At 45.2% G+C, this 21,272-nt stretch overlaps 1 protein-coding gene across 1 annotated transcript in view; it reads right to left on the reverse strand.

Annotated features, from left to right (window-relative positions):
* Nucleotides 1–21,272, reverse strand: part of peds1 (plasmanylethanolamine desaturase 1) — a 70,068-nt gene that overhangs the window by 32,285 nt on the left and 16,511 nt on the right. The window contains exons 4-5 of the mRNA XM_084333930.1: nucleotides 16,976–17,120; nucleotides 16,627–16,863 (exon numbers count right to left, since the gene is read on the reverse strand). Coding sequence (XP_084190056.1) covers nucleotides 16,627–16,863; nucleotides 16,976–17,120 — 382 coding nt within the window. The remainder of the gene's footprint in view (nucleotides 1–16,626; nucleotides 16,864–16,975; nucleotides 17,121–21,272) is intronic.

Raw genomic sequence — 21,272 nt, forward strand, 5'->3', positions numbered from 1 at the left:
TTTGTCATCATGACCCATTGTCAAAACAATAATACATCGCAGGATTTATATGAAGTTTGTTGTTAGATGGCATGCTTTGAAGCAACCTCCCTCTGCTTCTAGACACGGAGGCAATTTTTTATTTATTTTTTGGACCTACTTTTTCTGCGGATGGTTTTGTGAATAAATCTCCATTATGCTTCAATTACTGTGTGTTTATTCTATAGCAATAAGGTTGGGTGAATTCGGCCATTGTATAAAAGACATTACATCACTTGAAGTCGTGTGTTATACGAATTAGATCATGCCTAGGGGGGTCTAACGACCCTCCGCTGCGCGTCGGGCCTAACAACCACCCCTAGGCATGATCTAATTCATATAACACACTCCAGCGCATGATGTAATGCTTAAAAACATGTTGACAAAGTTTTACTTTGCAGTTGAAAAAAGGTAATAAATTGCAATATATCGCAATATTAATATCGCAATACTCAGCATATCGCAATATATTTAGTATCGCAATACTATCGTATCGTGAGGCCTCTGGTGATTCCCACCCCTAATAATAATATCTTAAATTTATTAAAAGGTGATGTATTTAGAATTTTCACTATTTGGCCAAATGGAATGTCTGGTCTCAGAACGTATGGCCAGAGCGCACAGTACGGCTACTATCTCTAGGGAAGGCTACCGAATCCGGTACTTTTAAGGGTATCGACCGAATCACGTTGGTACTACAGAGTACCGATTCACGTGAGATCCACCGGTGCCACATTTCGGCAATGCAAAAAAAAATTATTTAAATAAAAAAAAGTTTGATGTCAACGTTTAGTTTACCTTTAGTTTACCGCGAAACGAAACCTATGAAGTGTGCCTCACGTCAGCGTTCACGCGCACAATACACGCTTACCTAGGATTTGACTAGATTCAACAACAAAGCAGTCGGGGCAATGGCAAGCCGAAAACTAAGGTTATCCTATAACCCTAGTTATGAGTTCTGGCAAGCGTTCTGCTTCGCCATATTGGGACAGCTCGTTATACCTATTGTATACATTGAAAGTATTTCTCATGGGGCGGCCAGGTAGCGCAGCGGATTAAGCATCTGCCTACCACTGCAGAGACAGTGGGATCGAATCCAGCTGCCGCGGTACCTCCGGCTTGGTCGGTCGTCCATACTGACACAATTGGCAGTGTCAGCGGGTGGGAAGCCGGTGGGGTGGGTCCTGGTCATTGTAAACAGCGACTCCTACAGGTCGGTCAGGGCGCCTGCTCAGAGAGGAAGGGATCTGGGTGAGGTAGTGTGATCGTCCCACGCGTTACACTCACCCAATGAGAGTCCTCGCTGTCAGGTGAAAAGAAGCGGCTGACTGCCTCCACATGTATCGGAGGAGACATGTGATAGGCTTCAACCCTCCCTAGACCGGCAAGTGGAGGGCAAATGCGCGCAACGACCAGGAAGGGGGAGGGGGGGGTAATTCCTGGGAGACTAGTAATAGCCTGCGACGCATATTATACTTAATCCATTGGCATTTCGCTACAATAAAAAATTCAAATGCATATGATCGGTATATTATGGTCCATCATGCATGCATGCATGAAAGGGGGGGGGGGGTCGTTTCTGATTAATTGATTGTCAATAATGGCATTCGTTAGTACAACAGCATACGCTGATCAGGGCGATGGCTATGAAAACAATCGACAACCAAGCTGAAATGTATGTTAAATTGCTCTTACCTGTGGCCGATGAGACTCCAAAAAGAATATTCCAATTATTTGATTGCCATCTGCTAGATCGTATGTCCATTTGGCCCACGCCATAACCCCCAACAGCATAATGAATCTGGCATCCCGAAAGCAATTCAATGCGATCGGTGAATATCTTGATCCATGTTACAAGAAAACTCCGCCCGGATGACTTTCAATGACGCACAGCCACATACAGTCAGAAAGGAAGTGCGACATCGGCCACATACCACCAGGCGGCGGTATCGGATCGTTGCGATCTCAGACACATTGCCACACAGTACCACAGCCTTCCAGGATGAATTATGAATGGAAACAGCGAATAAAGAAATAACGATCATAATAACGAGTATACTTGTTGGCGTCCAACGATTGGCGGGCTATAATGAGTATACTCGTTGTTGGCAGCAGACCAGATACATTTGACAGCGTGAGCTGGGATCTTTAGCCGAGCAGCCTGACAAATTCACCCCGTACAACCACTTCTCGGATTAATTCAGGACTGGAACCCTGTGATGATATTTACACGGGACACACATAACCTCACTCATTTTGAGTCAGCGGGTATGGGGGACCCTCCCTCTGCGTCGAGCAGGATATGCAAATATCTGCTCTGACGCTGGGGACGTCAGTCCATTCTGACAGGGAAGGGGGACCTCACGCACATACGTCATTATGCTGACGCGTAAGGGGATCCCCCTCAGTGATGAACGCAGCTGCCACGGCTTGCGTTTATCACACGCACCCCTGTCAGGATCTCACAAAATTGATATACGGTAGTACACCCAAAAGATAAGGGTTTATATCTCCACCCTAGTGGGGCAGATAAGCTCATATGGAAGGTATTGTGCATTTTATGAAAGAAGCATGAAACTTTCTACAGTGTTTCTATATACCATGAAGTTTGTTTTCAGACATGGAAACACTTCTGAATTGACCTCTGGAACTTGTCAGAGGCTGTACACATTTTGGGCTCTCAAAAACATGTTATTTTTAACTTTTTTCCAGGCACAAAGGTATTATATCAAAAAGAATAGTTGTGGAACCCCCTGGTCATCATAAAAGTGCTTTAATAGATTAAATCAGCTGTATAGGATATGGCAATTGGGTTTCATGTCATACAAACACACCTCACACAAACAAAGACTCAAAAAAAGACTTTCAACAATATGCATGTTAAATTTGATTGAACAGTTGACATCTCTTAACCTACCCTAGTTGTAGTAAGTAGTACCTGCCCTACAATGACATTATTAGTGAGGCCTAACAGTCTCCTGAGCATGAGCAAAGGGCAGTACACTTGAGGGCAGTCTTTTTGCACTTGCGTGTTGTACACCCTTTCTTGCAACCACAATGGATCAGTTCATAGCAGCTCTGTGATGCTTCTGGAAGGGTGGTCCACAGTGGCTGCCATCCCATTTCTTCTTTCATCCAGCCCCAATCAGCAGGGCTTGGCAGCTGAGGATCAGGTTCCAAGGCGTTGCTCCAAACATTGGCCCGATAGCTGGCACGCTTGTGTTGCTCTAGCGCAGCCTTCGTTGGGGGCATGTTCTCCAGAACTCTGGATTTCTGAGTGAAGAGCCGTTTTCTAGCTTCATTTACCTCTGTGGTTTCGCTTGTCCTGTCATACATCAGTACGACAAAGCGCTCCAACCGTGACTTGGACAACTCACTCACAGCTCACAATCTGCAGGAGCCCATTGAAAGCCTCAGTCACTTCAGGGAAAGCCTTCCAAGTCTGCCATGCTGTTTTCTTCCCTCTTCCAGCAAATGCTGAGACTGTCGCATCCTGTGACAGCACAGGTACTTGGACCGAGCTTGTTGGCTATTTCATGAACGCCAATATATCTGAGGTTGGTTCCACTACCAAGAGCAATCCACATTTCCTCTGGCTTGATCTTCCTAAACATGGCCACGGCCAGGACTACAACATCGGTGTCAACAGTACAAATAGTCACCTTCTTGCAACCCTTCTGAACAGCATCTGACACATGCAGAAGCAAGCGGGTGTCTGCTTCCTCGTGAGAACATGGGGTGAGATTTGTCACGTCACACTGGGGAGGAGAGCAGAGCACCATTTTGCCATGAGTTGCGTAAACTTCTTTTCTCTCATCTACTGTGATGCAAATGACTTGCTGAGAGAGGAATCCAAACAATTCTGTTTTGTTCTCATCAACACGCAGGAAGTCTTTCCAGTACTTTGGCAGTGCAGTGGTAGGCATCACCAGTCTCCTGATTCCCTTCAAGTTGTATCTTCTGCTTTGACTGTTTTCACTGATGGGCAGCTGAACAAAAGCAATTTGTTCTTGGGCAGGGTATCTGTGACTGGCTTTGTTTGCTGCTCCAGGCGTTCTTCCACAAAGGTCTTGTACTGTTGTGCACCAAGGGACTCCACTTTCCTTACTGTGTGTGCAACTGATGAACTCATGATGTCTTTAGAGTCAAGCACCAGGAGATCCTGACTCTTCAAGAAATGGGTTCCCCATCTCTTCGATCACTGCTGTGAGGGACCTAACATGTTTTATGAAGGTTTCTTGCACTGCTGGCTGCTGCTCGTGGTGACGATTTTCACTTTCTGGGGTGCTTTCATTCTCGAAATCTGTAGTCATTCTGGCAATTTCTGGACCTGCCACCATCCAGCGATGCAGTGCCCCAGGATTCTCTGTCAGGCCAACTGCTCCACCAGATACTTTGATGAGTGCGTTGTTCTGCTTGTGGCAGTGGTCAATTGCAATAGCAGAGAATTTGTGACTTGTTTTATGCACAACAAACTTTCCAACACGGAGCTGTGTGAGGGTTTCCACAGAGCTGAAAGTTGCCCTCCCGCAGTGATCTGACGTATATGAGCACGAGGACCTCAAGTGATAAGGTTTTCAACCAGTAGTTGAAATGCACACTTTCCTTGACTCGCTGTAGCTACCATTCTTCAAATGTTGGAGGGGACGCTTCAGGTATGCAGTGCTGATTGTAGGCCAGGTGCAGTGGCTTGTACAGGCTAGCAGCAGTAACTTGGTGGGCCTGTTTAGGTCCAGCTCAGCGGGTATCTGTCCAAATTCAAGAAGATGCCTGGCCAATGACACATAACCACTGCCTAGTGGTGGCTTGCTTGAGTGGGCAGGGCATTGCAAAGCTTCCCTTGTTTCCACTTGACAGAGAGCACAGAGTTCCCAGTTAGTGGGGCAATGCAGCTTCTTAGATGTAGAAGGCTGGGCTGGATCAATCAGGATATGGAGTTTTGACATGATGCAGGCACAGTGTTGCATCAAATTGCTGAAGAGTGTCGTAGGCTGCCTTGCCAGTAGCTAGCTGACACATACAAAAATCCTGTAGTGAACATGAACATACCATATTGTAGATGTAAGTATATGTTGGTATTATTCTACGCATTTATTTATTTTTGTACATATTTAGTGAGAAAAATGTCATTAACACCCTCTTTGGAGGAATTAATGGTGAAGAGGTTGGAGGTGGATTGGCTAACATTACACAATGGCTAGCTAGCTAACTGTATTTCATTTCATTCATCATCAACAACATTTCATTCATCATCAACAGCTAGAAATAGTATTTGATCAATAAGAACACGATACAAATTCTCACCTGTCCATACATCAAAGTCTCTTCTCTGCAGTAAAATCATGCAACAAACTGACACATGGACACAAGTGAATGTGTTTATTAGAAAACTGCCATTTTAACAAACATATATATTATTATAAAGGAGAACAATGGGACGAAAAGTGGAAAAATGCAATGCTGAGGTCAATGACCCCTCAAGGTCACCAGAGGTCAGTCTGAAAGTGTTTCCATGTCTGAAATAAAACCTTGGGGTATGTAGATGATATGCTGAAAGTTTCATGCTTCTTTCATAAAATGCACAATTAGTTTGCTTAACCGCCCCACTACAACCTCATGAAAGCAAAAACATACGAGGTGAAAACTGGTGTTTTAGCCCTGTGTTGAAGTGCTAAAAGCATACTTAAAAAACCCAACACGAAAACCAACCACCATCCGTGGGCTCTGAGGCTACGTTGTTTAAAATCATGCACATGAGCCCTGGGTGTCCCGGGACACGTCTCATAATGTGGGGGTCCCAGGGACATGTGGGGGGGGGGGGGGGGGGGGGGGGGCAGGCAATCACAGGCAGTTTAGGCCTGGTCCCCGTCAAACCTCCTGCCGCCTCTCGTCAGATTACCCTGACAGGGCGGGACCCCACATACATACCAACATGTCGACACGTACAGGGATTTCCACAAGCACACGTGGCAAAGGCTCTCGCTCATTACACACACCCTTATCAGGTCTTTGCCTTGACATAATTGACATGAGCAGTGTTAGCTCTGTGTTGTCCACATTTTTATAGGATTCTATCACATTTTCATAACAATAGCAAATATAACTTACCCTGCGCCGTTTTCATTGAGGTTTCTTACAAATTAACGATGTTTTATTTGTCCTTTATATGCGGATAACATTCAAATCTTAAATTGTACCATTATGTTCCCGTTTTAGACAACAAACATAATGCTAATAATGCACTTTTGTTAAGATAATTGGGTGACCATTCTCGATCACTGTACTCAGGTCCCATTAATAGTTTAACGCTGTTCAGATCGCGTTTTCCTAATCTGGTGCTGACCAGTGACCTGTGACCTGTGCTAAAGGTCTTGGGAATTGTATTCATGTTGTAGTCATAACATTTTCACCTTTTAATTTTAAACCAATGCTGCCATCTACTGACAACAGAAAGTGTTGTGTATCGTCTTCCGTAAACACCGTCGCCCAAAACACATTCTAGAGATTCCCACTTTTTACTGGTACATAGGTTCATATCTAATAGTCTTTAGATGACTAAATATAGATGAATACTCATGAAATTTGATATATATATTCTAAAATAAGTATAATTTCACTTCATCTACCTGTCGACATGAAATTCCCAAACGCTGACGGTAAAAAAAGCCTGGATGTCACGCAAAATGGGGCGTGACCGAATTTGGTCCCAGACAATAAGAGTGACTGAGATTGGTCTACGTTCCGTTAAGTGAAAAGCAAGGGCGGCTGGGTAGTGCAGTGGAGAATGCACTCGCCTACCACCGCAGAGACTCTGGGATCGAATCCAGCTGTTAGCGGTACCTCCGGCTTGGTCAGTCGTCCATACTAACACAATTGGCAGTGTTAGCGGGTGGGAAACCGGCGGGGTATGTGTCCTGGTCGTTGTAAACTGCGGTTCCTACTGGTCGGTCGGGGCGCCTATTCAGCAGGGAGGGGATAGGGGGGAAATAGCGTGAACCTCTGCACGCGTTACATTCCCCCAGTGAGAGTCCTCGCTGTCAGGTGAAAAGAAGCGGCTGGCTGACTCCACATGTATCGGAGGAGGCATGTGGTAGTTCTACACCCTCCCTAGGCTGACAGTGGGAAAATGCGCGCAACGACCAGGAAGGGAATTGGCATAACGACTAAATTGGGATGGGAGCAAAAATACAGAAAAAGTGAGAACAAAAATATATATATAAGTGAAAAGCATACGCGATGCATATGCTTTTTTTAATCACTTGAAAACCCTACATGAAAGACCAACCATCATTTGTGGGCTCTGAGCTTACGTTGTTCAAAAACGTGTCACACGAGAACCACCACGGCTCCACTTCACAAGATAGACAATCGCCGATCGTTTACACTTCTTTACCAGAAAGGGTAACGTGGGCCACTTGTCATTTTGTTTCGGGCACACATTAAACACATTTGAGTGACATCACTGCACGTTTGTTTCAACCAAAAAATGCCTCTCTCTCCAAGAGTGGTGTCTTTATTGAACAAAAACATATGCAAACGGAGGTTTGGGGGGAATCACCGGCGTTTTTAGCTCGGTCCGCAACCCCTACCTCGTGCGTGCCTCGATGTGCTGCGCAATGCCTCAGACCGCGCTGAGCCAAACAGCGTTTATGATGAATTGAAAACATGGGGGACCCTGATGTAACAAGACGAAAGTCTTTCTCCGGTCCGGCCTGCAACAATTGTGTGTACCGAGCCGCACTGCATTGTTTTATTTTGTATCCACTTTTTCTCCTCATTTTCTATTTTCCTCCCATCCCAATTCCACTGTGCCAATTCTTCCCTCCCCTGTCTTGAACGTTGCTCGCATATGCCCCCCACTGGCCGGTTGTAGGGAGGATAGAAGCCTTGCATCACGTGTCCCCTCCGATACACGAGGAGGCAGCCCGTCACATCTTTTCACCTGCCAGCGCGGACTCTCATTGGCGAGGTGTAACGTGTGGGAGGCTCACACTACCCCTGCCATTTCCTGTCTCTGCTGTGCAGGCGTCCCCAACCGACCTGTAGGAGTCGCTGTCCACAACGTCCAGATTACCACCCATCAACTTCCACCCGCTATTGAGTTAGTATGACGGCCGGCCCAAGCCGGAGGCAACGCCGACAGCCGGAGTCGAACCCGGTGTCTCTTGCGTTGGTGACGAGCGCAATGTCCGCTGTGCCACCTAGCCGCACTGCATTGTTAATACAATTTTCAATCAAACAAAACTGGGAGAGGCAAGCAGTATTATTTTCACATTGACTGCCACATACATGTTCCGCGAAGCCGGGGTTCTTGGTTTAACCCGAGCGCGCCAAGCGAAACATAATACAGGCTGTCCGGTGCTCACGCCTCCGATTAAACGGTGCAGCGGGCGACAGTGACAGCCTAAAAACGCTGGTGCGGCTCGACCACCGCCCGCCGCGCGCTGTCACTCTTCAGTCATCCTCCGGAGGAACTCTCTCGTCGGGTCTGAAGAAACTCTGTGACACGCGGCAAGCACCAAGCACTTCCTTCCTCTTCTCTTAGTCCGTCTAGGGAAGAGAGAAGAACGCTCTCTGGACTGCAGTCTCTCTTCCTCCAGTTGCATTTTGCGGCGTCGAGGTTGCTAGGCCCGACACGCCAGCGAGGAACCGGATGCCGGTCCAGGGAGCCGCCGCAATGAGCGGTGGAAGCCAAGCGATGGAAGTGCTGGTGGCGTTGCCATCTCCAAACTTAAATTCACACTAATAACTATCTGTATCTCTCAAGCTACAGAGCGCATGTAGCAACACTTTCGAATGAAAGAACGAGGGAGGAGGAGCACAGCACGCCGCTGGGTTATATGCGTGACCGGGAGTAGGCGTGGCTGGGTAGATGTAAGGTGCATGAGAAATACTTTCAATGTATACAATAGGTATAACGAGCTGTCCCAATATGGCGAAGCAGAACGCCAAAACGAAATATAACGGTCGCAAGTGTGGTTACTTTACAAAGCTAGATGCAGACAATGCTCACTGCAATATTATATATATATATATATTAACAAATTGTTCTAAATAAATAATAATGATAATAAATAATTGTAAGTTTGGACATTTTCTTTTTTATAACTGAGGTAGGTAGATTACATTTTTAGAGACTAAAGTGCAGAAAAAAGGTACTGTTGGGTACCGGTATCGATTCACAGGTACCGGTATCGGTTCAAATGTGAACAGTACCCAACCCTAACTATCTCACTATTCCACATGGCCAGATGGAAGGAGAGAATCCACACAATTCTTTTTACAAGTGAAATACAAATACTTTAGGAGACCAGCAACAGCTGTCTAGAAGTAGAATTGGATGTGGCACATTATTGGGTGCACCGTTATGGTTCATAAACCTGAGAAATTCCAGTGGTTCTGCGAGTCAGTGAGTGCGTGAGTGAGTCAGTGAGTGAGCACAGCTGTCAAGACAGCGGTTCCAAAGAAGATGAAGGACCGGCAGGCAGAGGAGCAGTGAGGCATCTCGTCTCGCTCCATTCCCGGCAGGAATGAAATATAGCCAAATAATACAATTTTCATAGTAGGTGTACTAACTGATGTCACCCAGATGGGCAGGCTCAGCCCACTCCGCTCATAAGGCTGCAGGCATCTCTTTGTCATTACACTTCCAGTAGAAAGTAGGGCTCAGTGTAAAAATGCTCTTGAATGTTCATTAATTGCCCTCAAACTTATTTTGGGTCGGGGCACTTGACGAAACTACACGTCCCTCCCGACAACACCAGGGCCAGGTTCCCACGGGCATCTGAAGATAAAGAAAATGTTGCCCTTGATAGAGAACATAATCATGGTGATATGGTTACAAAAAAGACATCACAATCTTCAAAATTACTTTTTCTTTTTCAATACTGATATACAGTACAGTACAGTCAATCTGCTTAGGTACTCACATGTTGGATAATCCAAACAAACAGTTTTTCATATTGTACCGCATGGTAACGGCATGTGCAATACAGTATCAAACAGGAACTAGCATTTCTCAACTGCCATTCTCAAATATTTCAGGGATTTATTTGCGAGTAATCTGACTTAATATATATATATATATATATATATATATATATGACTGAATTCTGTCGTTAAAGGACCCAGGACGCCTATAGTAAAGAGTAGGGGGTTCCCCGACGTTCCTTCCCAATCAGGTCTCTGACATCAAGGCCACCTAATCATCCCTTCCCCTTAATTGGCTGATATCAATCCCTGTCTCCTGAGCTGTTCAGCCATTGTGTAGTGTGATGTGTGCCTGGTGCCAGTGTATGGCAGCCATTGAGCCTGCGTAGTCCAAGGTTGGGTGCTACCAGTACCAGTGGTGGTGAAGGAGGCAATTTCCACCCTACATTGTAAAGCGATTTGAGTGTCTAGAAAAAGCGTTATATAAATGCAATTAATTATTATTTTGTGCGTTGCGAAGGGGATATTGTAGTGGCTCCTGTCCGTGTGTCCGTCTGCACCAGCCATAGTTCCTACAGTTCCAATCCAATTTAAATAAAACTTTGCATAGGTTGACAGGAGGCCATGGACCTGTATTAAAAATAAATAGAATAGATAATTTTTACAACCGCAGCAGCTTGAACAGGCTATTGTTGGGGTGGTGAGAGTCCTTCACTATTCTGCAGGATCTGTACCTCCTGGTGTACAAGTCCTGCAGGGGTGGTAGTGCTCTAATTGGTCAATGACTCATCTCGTCATCAACCAGGACATGCTCATGTGAAACTTGTGTTATAAATCGATACATCTATTGATCTATGCACGAAAACCTCTTTTCCTCAGCAAGATTAGATTATTTCCAATTTTCGCTATTGGGGCGAAACAAGACAGCTGGTCTGGCCAGAGAATGCACATCACTTTCACACGACACTATTCTACACACCCACTGCTAATCACTGGGGAAGGAATCCTAACCAGGAGATGTATTTTTTACTTGCTTTAAAATACAAATACAAACGGGCGGCCGGGTAGCGCAGCGGACTAAGCGTCTGTTTACCACCACAGAGACAGTGGGATCGAATCCAGCTGTGGTGCCTCCGGCTTGGTCGACCGTCCATACCGACACAATTGGCAGTGTCAGCGGGTGGGAAGCCGGCGAGGGTGGGTCCTGGTCGTTGTAAAACAGCGACTCCTACAGTTCGGTCGGGGCGCCTGCACAGCAAGGGGAGGACCTGGGAGAGGTAGTGTGATCCTTCCACACGTTACACTCCCCCAGTGAGAGTCCGCGCTGCCAGGTGAAAAGAAGTGGGGATTGGCTACACATGTGTCGGAGGAAGCAGGTGATAGTCTCCGCCCTCCCAGACCGACGGTTACGGCCCTAATGTCAACGTGTTTCAATATAAGCGTTATGTATGGTGATAACGAGTATATTGTTAACTTAGCTCCGCTCCTCTAAGCCCGTCCTGACCCTTCTTTAATTCCTCCCTGCATCTTACTATCTCGCTCCAGACGCACTGCGTGTTAGCCTGTATGCTAGCTATTAGCCCCTCTGCCCATTCTTCTAGGGTCGCTCTTCTCTCGTTTTTTCTTGTGTTCATCCTTTCTTTTCTCTTATATCATTGAATTGTCACTTTTTATTTAGTTTTGAGTTGCTTTACTTCCTTTTTTGATATTCATCGACCGGGAGCTCTTTCATGTGGCTGCTCACCAGAACGTCGCAAACCGGAAGTCCCGGTTAACCCTTTCACTACCACATTACAGAAGGTTAAGCTTTCACTACCACACTACAGAAGGTTAAGCTTTCACTACCACACTACAGAAGGTTAACCGTCTGTAGTGTGGTAGTGAACCGTCTGTAGTGTGGTAGTGAAAGTGTTAACCTTATGTGGTGTGGTAGTGAAAGGGTTAACCCTTCGTCGTGTGGCAGTGAAAGGGTTAATCTTCTGTATTGTCGCAGCGAAAGGGTTAACCCTTTGGTGGTGTGGTAGTGAAAGGGTTAACCCTTTGTCGTGTGGCAGTGACCTTCTGTATTGTCGCAGTGAAAGGGTTAACCCTTTGGTAGTGTGGTAGTGAAAGGGTTAAGTGAGTGAGTGGTGAGTGTGCACAGTGATGAAAGTTGCGTAGGGGGACAGCAGCACTTGCAGGCTTTGCCTGCTTGCGCATTGGGTGTGCAAGTGCCCTTCTAGTTTCCATTAGTAATATCTCCGATAGCAAAATTATGTTGAAACCTTTATTTATACTCTGGTGAGCTCCGAGGTGAGGCCACCTCATTTACAGAACTGCCGAGTGTACAACAAGATAAAACAACAAAACAATGTGCAGTGCAATCAGTTAAAAACAGTTACAACATGAAACTCGGGTATTGCAGATTAAGCTTTGATTTTCCTATGTTGGCTTATGTTCTTTTCGGTAACAGTTTTTGTTGATTGTTGATTTTTTGTTTGTTTCTTTGTTTTATCTTGCAAACTTAAACTTTTTTTGTTCTTTTCGGGATCGGTTTTTGATTGTTGATTTTTTTTGTTTGTTTGTTATATTTTGAAAACTTTAACTTTTTTGAATTTGTTTTTGAATTAGGGGTAGGTTGCTCTATAAGCCTTCGGCTTCAAACCCATCGTTTTCGTTTGTTTATTTGTAAAAATCTTTGAAAAATTATTTGTTTATGTTTTTTTTTTTTTTTTTTGATATTTTTGTACAAATCTTTCCATTATTCACAGTGTATCTTTTCACAGCATAGTATCCAACATCCAAGATTCGTCTTTTTCGTTTTTGTAGCAACATACAAAACATGTAAGAGACTCATACAAACACATTAATAACTGACATGTTTATTTATTTGTAAACATTCGAAATAAAAATAATTCATTCATTCATTCATAGAGAAATTAAATCAGACGTTTAAATTCCGTAAGGGAAGGAAGAACTTCCAACTTTAACTTTGACTGAATGTCATTACAGGAGTTGGGGCTGCATAAGAGAATGCCGTCCTGCTGCCGAGTCATGTACTAGTCCGTGGTGCTTTAATGTGATCCAGTTACTTGGATCGTGTTTGATGGGCTGGAGCATTCCTGTCCAACAGGGCAGCTATATACGGTGGCTGTTTGAGCCAATGATAGTCTCGCCGAGCTGCCAGGGATGACCAACCAACCTTAAGTATATCATACCTATCTCCAGTAATACATCCAAGTGCAGAGTGGTACAGAGTCCAAGGGTTTCAGGGTGGAAGCTGAAGCATGACTATCTATGTATCACTGTAAGTGCTGTTATGCTGTTGCATAAATACTCTATATTAATGATAATACATTTATTCGTGATTGATTTCTTAATTTCATGTACAAACTTAAAGTAATAAACAGATGAATAATTTGATGCATAAATAATTCGATGTAAAGGTAAAATATAAATAGGTGGTTTGATGTACAGTAAATTCATTGGTCAAAGGCAGAGCAGGAGGCTCTACAGAGGGTGGTGAAGGCGGCAGGCAGGATCGTCGGGACTCCTCTACCAAACATCACCTCCGTCTTCACCTCCCGCTGCCTCCACCGCTCCAAATGTATCATCAAGGACCAGTCTCACCCAGAACATCACCTCTTTCAGCTCCTTCCCTCAGGGAGGAGATACCGGTCCATACATGCCAAGAGTTCAAGATTTAAGAACAGCTTTTTCCCCCAAGCAGTCAGACTGTTAAACGCTCATTGACTGTCCCCTCACGTGCACCATGCACTTACCTGGACTTGATAATCACTGATTACCACCCATCATGCACTTTATTATTTAAAATATTCTGTTACAGTATGTACAGTGTTATATGTGTTATGTGTTTATGTATGTATATATTGTACTACGGTCTGTGGCAGCTCCCCTGAAATTTCGTTGTATACTGTGCAATGACAATTAAAAGTCTATTCTATTCAACAGTTAAAAGCAATAAGGCACAAAATCTCGAGTGTTACATTTAAGAGTGGAAATGACAGAACTGGGTCTCTCCCGCTAATGGACTTCAGGTGAGCAGGTGTCTCTCTCTCTCTAATGGACTTCAGGTGAGCAGGTGTCTCTCTCTCTCTGATGGACTTCAGGTGAGCAGGTGTCTCTCTCTCTCTGATGGACTTCAGGTGAGCAGGTGTCTCTCTCTCTCTCTCTCTCTCTGATGGACGTCAGGTGAGCAGGTGTCTCTCTCTCTCTGATGGACTTCAGGTGAGCAGGTGTCTCTCTCTCTCTGATGGACGTCAGGTGAGCAGGTGTCTCTCTCTCTCTGATGGACGTCAGGTGAGCAGGTGTCTCTCTCTCTCTCTCTCTCTGATGGACTTCAGGTGAGCAGGTGTCTCTCTCTCTCTGATAGACTTCAGGTGAGCAGGTGTCTCTCTCTCTCTCTGATGGACGTCAGGTGAGCAGGTGTCTCTCTCTCTCTCTAATGGACGTCAGGTGAGCAGGTGTCTCTCTCTCTCTCTAATGGACTTCAGGTGAACAGGTGTCTCTCTCTCTCTCTAATGGACTTCAGGTGAACAGGTGTCTCTCTCTCTCTCTCTAATGGACTTCAGGTGAGCAGGTGTCTCTCTCTCTCTGATGGACTTCAGGTGGGCAGGTGTCTCTCTCTCTCTGATGGACGTCAGGTGAACAGGTGTCTCTCTCTCTCTCTCTCTCTCTAATGGACTTCAGGTGAGCAGGTGTCTCTCTCTCTCTCTGATGGACTTCAGGTGAGCAGGTGTCTCTCTCTCTCTGATGGACTTCAGGTGAGCAGGTGTCTCTCTCTCTCTCTAATGGACCTCAGGTGAGCAGGTGTCTCTCTCTCTCTCTAATGCACTTCAGGTGAGCAGGTGTCTCTCTCTCTCTGATGGACTTCAGGTGAGCAGGTGTCTCTCTCTCTCTCTAATGGACTTCAGGTGAGCAGGTGTCTCTCTCTCTAATGGACTTCAGGTGAGCAGGTGTCTCTCTCTCTAATGGACTTCAGGTGAGCAGGTGTCTCTCTCTCTAATGGACTTCAGGTGAGCAGGTCTCTCTCTCTCTCTAATGGACGTCAGGTGAGCAGGTGTCTCTCTCTCTGATGGACTTCAGGTGAACAGGTGTCTCTCTCTCTCTCTCTAATGGACGTCAGGTGAGCAGGTGTCTCTCTCTCTCTGATGGACTTCAGGTGAACAGGTGTCTCTCTCTCTCTCTGATGGACTTCAGGTGAGCAGGTGTCTCTCTCTCTCTGATGGACTTCAGGTGAGCAGGTGTCTCTCTCTCTCTGATGGACGTCAGGTGAGCAGGTGTCTCTCTCTCTAATGGACTTCAGGTGAGCAGGTGTCTCTCTCTCTCTCTCTCTCTCTCTCTCTGATGGACTTCAGGTGAGCAGGTGTCTCTCTCTCTGATGGACTTCAGGTGAGCAGGTGTCTCACGCTGCTCCACAAGATTTAATTTAAGTGGCAATTGTTGACGTCTGAAGTCAAAGAACTTTCCAAGGACTCATAAGAACTCAAGAACCTCTTCTCATGACAAGCGGCCAACGAGGTATTTTATTTCATTTGAGAAATGCACTTTGTTTCATGCGCACGCTAAGCGCCATTGTATTTAATTAGTTTCAAATGATGTAGCCTACTGTGTAATCTGCTGATGCATTTTGTACCGTGTTCATTCAGAATTACAGTTATCACGGTGTGAGAAGGAACGAGGAGGTGTGGATTGTTTTACTTGTGCGACAGTGTATTCTCTAGTGTGAACAGATTGTTTTACTTGTGCGACAGTGTATTCTCTAGTGTGAACAGATTGTTTTACTTGTGCGACAGTGTATTCTCTAGTGTGAACAGAATGTTTTACTTGTGCGACAGTGTATTCTCTAGTGTGAACAGAATGTTTTACTTGTACGACAGTGTATTCTCTAGTGTGAACAGAATGTTTTACTTGTACGACAGTGTATTCTCTAGTGTGAACAGAATGTTTTACTTGTGCGACAGTGTATTTTCTAGTGTGAACAGATTGTTTTACTTGTACGACAGTGTATTCTCTAGTGTGAACAGATTGTTTTACTTGTGCGACAGTGTATTCTCTAGTGTGAACAGATTGTTTTACTTGTACGACAGTGTATTCTCTAGTGTGAACAGATTGTTTTACTTGTGCGACAGTGTATTCTCTAGTGTGAACAGATTGTTTTACTTGTGCGACAGTGTATTTTCTAGTGTGAACAGAATGTTTTACTTGTGCGACAGTGTATTCTCTAGTGTGAACAGATTGTTTTACTTGTGCGACAGTGTATTCTCTAGTGTGAACAGATTGTTTTACTTGTGCGACAGTGTATTCTCTAGTGTGAACAGATTGTTTTACTTGTGCGACAGTGTATTCTCTAGTGTGAACAGATTGTTTTACTTGTACAACAGTGTATTCTCTAGTGTGAACAGATTGTTTTACTTGTACAACAGTGTATTCTCTAGTGTGAACAGAATGTTTTACTTGTGCGACAGTGTATTCTCTAGTGTGAACAGATTGTTTTACTTGTACGACAGTGTATTCTCTAGTGTGAACAGATTGTTTTACTTGTGCGACAGTGTATTCTCTAGTGTGAACAGATTGTTTTACTTGTGCGACAGTGTATTCTCTAGTGTGAACAGATTGTTTTACTTGTGCGACAGTGTATTCTCAAGGAAATCCCCAAACCGCCACCCAAAAGAACACGGCACACTGCCTCCATTTGCAAACCTGTAGTGATGCAGAAGTAGGTCTCGTGCGGGGAGACGTGGTGGACGCGGTGATGCTTGCGGGGAAGGATGATATGGCAGTTCTGGAGGAAGACCACCCAGCGAGGCAGGCCACAGTACGTGTGTGACCACTTGTGAATCTGGTTGGTGAGGGTGGCGAAGATGGATAGCGAAAACATATAGCAGTACCAGGGGTAGTTATGGTAAATCTCCACTACAATTAGAAAAGAGAGAGAGAAATTAATTTGATGTGAAAGTAAAGATTAGATTGCAACCTGTTGTTCACACAAGTAAGCACTGAATACAATCTGTTGTTGACGGCTTACCAGGAGAGCGGGTGAGGAAGTTGAAGGCCATGTTTGCTAGAGGGATGACGGTCAACATGCAATTGTCACCATTGGTCTCGATCAGGTCGTGGCGGGTGATGGCTGTGGGGTCGATGTGGTGCTCCCTAAATGGTCGGATGAAGGCCTGGGAGGGAGACAGTAGGAAGAAAGAATCCCATGGAACAACAGAATGACAAATAGCCTGAGCGTGAAGTTCCTTTTCATTAATGCAAACAATGCTGACTTCTATCCTTTGAGTGCTCTGGGTGGGGGAAGTAGAGTTAGGCATCTACACCTTGTGCTCTGCTCTCAGTCTTTTCTAGACTCATTTTATGTCTGCACTTTATGCATTGCTTTTATTTAGTCAGAAACCTGCTAATAGTCTTTTATAGATTTTAATGTCAAAAATCTATTATCAATAAGTGTGGAAAGGCTTTTCATATTGTCAGAAGTCTATTAGAATTTTCTAATAGATTTTAATTATTTATTATTATTATTATATATTTAAAATATTTTCAGGAGGTTTTAATGCCAATTCGCAAATGATGCACCAAAGCTATGGAACACCCTACCTATGGACATTAGGGAGGCTAGATCACTAAATAATATTTTTTATTTCCTTTAATGCTAAAAACCTACCTCTTCACCTTAGCCTTTTAATATACTTTGCTACCTGTGTTTAAACAGTATTCATGTGTCAGTTTTATGCACTGCACTATTTTACTCTGTCTATTCTATTTTTGAAAAAGAGATCATTGATCTCAAGTGACTACCTGCCTGGTAAAATAAAGGTAAAATAAAATAATTGTATGCTTTTATTACAGGTTTTAAACTATGTGGTATGAAACAGGAAGAAAGACTGTCTTTTTTAACTGCACTATTTTACTCCGTCTACTCTATTTTACTCTTTTTATCATTATGTGTTGTCAGATTTGTCCTAGTGAGGCAATGGGTCGAAACCCCCGGGCAGAAGGGTGAGAGTTTCGGGGTACCTAAACCCCACCCAAGCTTGCGGTAACATACTATACCAGCGACGGCTGGGGTATATCCCGTATTGACAGTGTGGGTTCCAGAACCTTTGCAATAAAAAGTGGGTTAAATGCCCTGATACTGTGGGTTAAAGCAAAATTCACTAAAGCACATTTTGATTTGTGACTACGGTCTTAAATGGGAATGTGGGTGGTTTCAGCTACAGATATATGCATCAGTGATAATCGAATCATAAGGAAAGAGGCCTATTGGGATGTTAGATCTCATCCTAGTGTGAATAAGTCTGCACTTTTTAGTACATTTTGTGCTCAGTTTATGCCAATTTTGTATGCCTGTCTTTTTTTTGCTGCTGTGAAGCACTTTGAGCTGTAATTCTTGTATGAACGGTGCTATATAAATAAAGATTATTATTATTATTAATAATAATTATCTGCCAATATTATTATATTATACGCAGAGAGGTATCTTTACGCAGAAAAGACGTAGAACTATAGTCAGTTTACCTTTCTGATAACTACATCACAGCATAACTCAGAAATGTTCAGACAAGCTTCATTTTTGGTTATTAGCGCTACTCTGAATACACCCAATTCAACGGTATAAGCTTTTTCTTCCAAACTAACAAGGTCTCGATTTGGTCTAAATGTTTGCCCTCTTGGGAGAGGCAGCTCTGCGTGGGAGTGTGGTGGTTTACTGTAGGTGTCGGCTACAGAGGGAGAGTCAGGAGTGTGGTGGTTTACTGTCGGTGTCGGCTACAGAGGGAGAGTCAGGAGTGTGGTGGTTTACTGTAGGTGTCGGCTACAGAGGGAGAGTCAGGAGTGTGGTGGTTTACTGTAGGTGTCGGCTACAGAGGGAGAGTCAGGAGTGTGGTGGTTTACTGTAGGTGTCGGCTACAGAGGGAGAGTCAGGAGTGTGGTGGTTTACTGTACAGTAGGTGTCGGCTACAGAGGGAGAGTCAGGAGGAGTGTGGTGGTTTACTGTAGGTGTCGGCTACAGAGGGAGAGTCAGGAGTGTGGTGGTTTACTGTACAGTAGGCGTCGGCTACAGAGGGAGAGTCAGGAGGAGTGTGGTGGTTTACTGTAGGTGTCGGCTACAGAGGGAGAGTCAGGAGGAGTGTGGTGGTTTACTGTACAGTAGGTGTCGGCTACAGAGGGAGAGTCAGGAGGAGTGTGGTGGTTTACTGTAGGTGTCGGCTACAGAGGGAGAGTCAGGAGTGTGGTGGTTTACTGTAGGTGTCGGCTACAGAGGGAGAGTCAGGAGTGTGGTGGTTTACAGTACAGTAGGTGTCGGCTACAGAGGGAGAGTCAGGAGGAGTGTGGTGGTTTACTGTAGGTGTCGGCTACAGAGGGAGAGTCAGGAGGAGTGTGGTGGTTTACTGTAGGTGTCGGCTACAGAGGGAGAGTCAGGAGTGTGGTGGTTTACTGTACAGTAGGTGTCGGCTACAGAGGGAGAGTCAGGGGTGACTCACTGGAGCAGTGGTAGGCAGGGGAGTGTTAATTAGCACAGATGCAGGTGATTAACCCTGTCCCTCCTATATCACACCATAAGACTGGGACTGGAGTGACACACACAGACCAATAGGCAGAGAAAGAGAGTGCACATGGGCTCGCTGGCAGTATAGACAGCCATTTGGACATGTGTGTTGGTGTTTTAAAATTATCTTTATTATCATTTTTCACAGCTTTTTCTGGCCACGCAGGACCGACAGAGCAGAGAGGGAGAACGGGAGGAGAAGCAAGGAGGACATGCGGCAAATGGCCACCGGGACTGGGAAGCAAACCCGGGGCGACCGCTTCGCGACTCAGCGCGCTATATGGTGTGCTACTGGAGCACCCCGTTGGTGTTTTAAATTATTGAGTTTGAGTTCACCCAGTGGATGCTGTTCGTTTACCAGTACGTGCTCTGTATGAGTCTATTTACAGACCTAAATGTTCTGGCGACTCCCGAGAGAAAACTATCCACTGGAGAGCTCCCCCAAGAACTACATATCTTCAGGGTTTTCTTTCTGTTTGCATTCACACCGCCAATAGGAACGCTCATTCACACCGCCAATAGGAACGCTCATTCACACCGCCAATAGGAACGCTCATTCACACCGCCAATAGGAACGCTCATTCACACCACCAATAGGAACGCTCATTCACACCGCCAATAGGAACGTTCATTCACACCACTAATAGGAACGTTCATTCACACCGCCAATAGGAACGCTCATTCACACCACCAATAGGAACGCTCATTCACACCACCAATAGGAATGCTCATTCACACCGCCAATAGGAACGCTCATTCACACAGCCAATAGGAGCGCTCATTCACACCGCCAATAGGAACGCTCATTCACACCACTAATAGGAACGCTCATTCACACCGCCAATAGGAACGCTCATTCACACCACCAATAGGAACGCTCATTCACACCACCAATAGGAATGCTCATTCACACCGCCAATAGGAACGCTCATTCACACCGCCAATAGGAACGCTCATTCACACCGCACCACTAATAGGAACGCTCATTCACACCGCACCGCCAATAGGAACGCTCATTCACACCACCAATAGGAGCGCTCATTCACACCGCCAATAGGAACGCTCATTCACACCGCCAATAGGAGCGCTCATTCACACCGCCAATAGGAACGCTCATTCACACCGCCAATAGGAACGCTCATTCACACCGCCAATAGGAACGCTCATTCACACCGCTAATAGGAACGCTCATTCACACCGCCAATAGGAGCACTCATTCACACCGCTAATAGGAACGCTCATTCACACCACTAATAGGAACGCTCATTCACACCGCCAATAGGAGCGCTCATTCACACCACTAATAGGAACGCTCATTCACACCACTAATAGGAACGCTCATTCACACCGCCAATAGGAACGCTCATTCACAGCACTAATAGGAACGCTCATTCACACCGCTAATAGGAACGCTCATTCACACCGCCAATAGGAACGCTCATTCACACCGCCAATAGGAACGCTCATTCACACCGCCAATAGGAACGCTCATTCACACCGCCAATAGGAACGCTCATTCACACCGCCAATAGGAACGCTCATTCACACCGCCAATAGGAACGCTGAAGTGATTTAAGCTGACCGTGCTTCTGCCTCCTCTCCCCGGAGACTGACTGACTGGGCTGGGCAGTGCGTGCATGGATCACACTAGATCAGCGGTTCTCAAAATACGGGGTTGCGACCCAAACTGGGGTCGTGGGTAGGTGACAGTGGGGTCGAGCAAAAGTTTTAATATATATATTTTTTATGCTCTGGCAACATATTTTGGCTAAAT

This window comes from Notolepis coatsorum (genome assembly GCF_963971535.1).
Source record: "Notolepis coatsorum genome assembly, chromosome: 17".
In the NCBI taxonomy this organism is placed as follows: Eukaryota; Metazoa; Chordata; class Actinopteri; order Aulopiformes; family Paralepididae; genus Notolepis; species Notolepis coatsorum.